The sequence below is a fragment of the Alligator sinensis genome, unplaced genomic scaffold (genome assembly GCF_000455745.1).
Source record: "Alligator sinensis unplaced genomic scaffold, ASM45574v1 scaffold366_1, whole genome shotgun sequence".
NCBI lineage: Eukaryota > Metazoa > Chordata > Crocodylia > Alligatoridae > Alligator > Alligator sinensis.
In genome coordinates this window covers 2,714,875-2,718,423 of record NW_005841851.1, presented here as the reverse complement: position 1 = coordinate 2,718,423, position 3,549 = coordinate 2,714,875, and the positions used below count along the sequence as shown (strand labels likewise).

Below are 3,549 nucleotides of genomic sequence, written 5' to 3'. Positions count from 1 at the left end.
TCCGATCACTATGAGTTTTCAAAAAGTGACAGCCAGTGGCTCTGCATATCTCATCAGCCAACTCCTTTAGCACCCTTGCACACATCCTGTCCAGCCCTGTGGGCCTGTACACTTCCAACTTTTCTAAACAGTCCCCAACCTGTCCTTTTGCCCCTCTCAACTGCTCACCTCCTCCCCAAACTGTGCTGCCAGGTACAAGAGTCTTGGAGCCGACTTCAGCCTTTTCCACATCACTCCACTAGGTTGCCTCTCCCATTTAGTAAAGGACCAATACTTTCCCTGATCTTCCTCTTGTTGCTGACACACTTGTAGAAACCCTTCTTGTTATGCTTAGTCTAACCTACTATATTGCATAGCCATGACCTTCACCCAAGCACTCCCTCAAGAGGAGAGACTTCAGTTAAGCCAAATAATTCAGTTCCCAAAAAATTAAAATGTGTGCCACTGCCAGTGAACAGAAGAGACATGCATGGGTTTCCTGTGATTGCAATGAACTGATTAGATGAAATACAGCCAAATGATCTTGCCACAAACTATATGCCATGCTACATAATGCAAAAATGAGCACAAAAAACCCTGACACTGATCTCAGAGAAAATTCATTCCTAATCCCAAATCTTGGGGTCAGTATGACCTGAATATATGAACAAGCAAATTATCTGACAGAGTATTCTGTCACACTGGTCCACTCTACCCTACTGTCATATTTCTAGCCACAGCCAATCTCCAAGGCCAGATTAGAAAGTAATTAGATTTTTTAAACAAAAATTTAAGATAAGCTTTAAGGAAAGCATTATTGATCTGTACTTAGATTTATCCCAAATTACTAACAATTGGTGTTAAAATTCAGACTCTCTCATTTCCCTCAAAAACCTAAGCAATTCTGAAAGACATTACATACCAGTTTCCCCCCACCCAAGACCTAAATAAGAATATCAGTTTCAATCTGCCGATTGCCTGGTTTACAAATTTAACCACAAAAAAAACCACCTCAAAGTATGCATATATAACCACAGCTAGGATGCACCCAAAGCATTGCTTAGAATTGCTGCCCTTTTGTGGGTGTTGTGCAAAGACTGAGACAATCTGTCCCAAAGATGCACCCAAGTTCAGACTACATTCTCATAAAGGGTTGAACTGGATCAGCAAATACACCTATAGTACATCTGTTTCTAAACACACACCATTCTGAATCAGTTTTGAAACAAAACCAAGCAGCAGCAAGTAAAAAAAGAACAAACCAGAAACTTCTCTCTCACTAGTTTTTAGAGACCAGGGACAGCATTTCACTTCCCTTGGTGCATCTAAATGATAGTTTTCCAGTCACACAGGTAACAGTTTTGCCACTTATACACATTTTTCAATTTTATTTTCCCTGCAGTATAGATACACAAGCAGAATGAACATGCACAGTAGGCTACATGCTTCCTGGGTACACATGCCTACATGAGAATAAATCCCAGAAAAAGCAAGGAAGAGGAGGGTGGCCCTTTTGTGTTTCAGCTCTAGGGTTTGAATCTGCATCTCTCCGACTTCCCAGCACAGTGCCTGGACTATTAAGGGCACATAATACCGAGTGCCTTCTCTAGAATACCTCTGAAACCAGCCCTCTGGGCAGCCAACAGGGATGTGTGTGGGGCCAGGAGGAAGAAAGGAAACTTGTGTGCATTTCAGCTTTCAGATTACTGACACAAGGAAGGAAGCACCTTGCTCCCAATGGGGCAGAAACCTCCCCACAACATAAAACTGCTCTCCATCCATTTTACTTCATGACTATTAAAAGCAAGGGGCAGTGGCTCAGCTTTTAAAGGAACAGTAAAGAGCCTAGTGGCATAGTGGTTACAGCAGTATAACTGGGCAGTAAGAAAGGTGGAGGATCAAACCTTCTCTGGGCAAATGGGGTCTAGAACATGAGTCTCAAGAAGCTGGAGTAAATGCCCCTACCACTCAGCTATGAGGGCTAAAACATGGGAAAGCCCCTTGTGCTTTTTCCAGGACTTATGAATTATATCACATCTGGCCAGTATAACCTACTGCAACTCTCAGTCTAGAACTACAAACACTCACTGTAAAAGAAAACACAATTATGAACTGCACGTGAAAAACATTATTTATGTAGCTGGAAAACTGCCATTTAGATGCCTAAATGGAAGTAGAACTCCACCATAAACAATAAAGTAGCAATTGATTTAAGTTTATTTTAACACCCAAGAAAGTCTACAAACTTTGTACCTGGAATGATTTGTTAGTACCTGTAGTATCATAGATTTCTACAACTCTATAACCAAGTAAGACTACAGTGCATTCTGTTAGCGCAAACTGAAGCCACATGTGATGTAGTGCTGAAAAACTGTTCAACTTACCCATTATAATGTGTTTTTACTCTGATGAAGTCTCTGTTCAGATTCATTTTTGATCCCATTCTGCTAGGCATGATACTGATAGTAGTTTAAATAAAAATATTTTGCCAGTGTATGGAAGAACCTTTCAAATCATTCAAAAAAGACGACTGATCTTGTGCTGAATTCTAATGAGCAGGTATAATTTCCAGCTGATAGCCTGTCCATCTGCACACAGAAAAGAAAAGCAGCATATAAATGTACATACACACACACAGAATGGTTAAAATACAACATAAATTTACATGTGCAGAGCCAAATCCTGGAAACCCCAGTCACTTTAAACCAGTGGCTCCCAACCTCAGGGCAAGACGTAAACCAGGGTCTTAGAGGGTCCACGCCTTGCTCTGCCCCTCCTGCCTGCAGGGCTCTCTCGGTGCATGGTCTGTGCGGCTCTCACCACCGCTACCCCCCACAATCTTGGCCCGGCCTGGGCTCTACTGGCGCCGTCGGGCACAAGTGAGTTGGCGGTGAGAGCAGGGGTCACGACCTGGGTTTAAGGTCGCAGTAAAAAAAAAAAAAAATTGGGAGCCGCCGCTTTAAACAATACACCTGAGAAAGCAGTTGGACTGTTTACATCCATAGGGCCCTTTGTCCCGCAGAGGAATGACTATGAAATAAGTTACTGGTAGTAAAACTTAATCAGGCTAGTTAAATTTTATTTTACACAATTATTCTGGTTTCCAGATCAGGCCTCAAAAGATTCTTGTTTCCACCAATTAAAACATTCATCCAGCAACTGCATGGACAAAACAAAGCCGTATCTGACAAGGGTTTTGGCTTGTTTTTTTTAAACCATTTCCTAATTAAACTTCCAGCCCTTTAATCCCAAATAAAACACACTGCAAAGACAACCTTTTCTTAAAGGACTAATGGCAAGGATCGGATCCCCTTATTTACAAGTCTCTTTCCTAGATTTTCTTTTCTTAGTCACACAACAGCATTTCACTTTTCCACGTCCAAAGCAGCTTGCACACACGAAAAACACTGCTGTATCAGAAACCAAGGCTAGTTCCACCTGCAGCGAGGGAGGGAGGTAAATCGGAGGCACGCTGGGGCAGCTCCGGGATGGAAACGTAGATGGACACTTCCCAGAACGACAGACACGGAGCATGGGAAGGACCCCGGGAGGTCACAGCTCGTCCACCCC

The 3,549-nt window shown here is 42.6% G+C and overlaps 1 protein-coding gene across 6 annotated transcripts in view; it reads right to left on the bottom strand.

Moving 5' to 3' along the window:
* Positions 1-3,549, bottom strand: part of PRKCZ (protein kinase C zeta) — a 223,187-nt gene that overhangs the window by 219,160 nt on the left and 478 nt on the right. For all 6 annotated transcript variants that reach the window (XR_003095613.1, XR_003095614.1, XM_006016195.3 and 3 more), the window contains exon 2: positions 2,364-2,567. Coding sequence is in view for 4 of the 6 variants with exons in the window: in XM_006016195.3 (XP_006016257.1) it covers positions 2,364-2,434 (71 nt within the window). In the remaining 2 variants the exon portion in view is untranslated. The remainder of the gene's footprint in view (positions 1-2,363; positions 2,568-3,549) is intronic.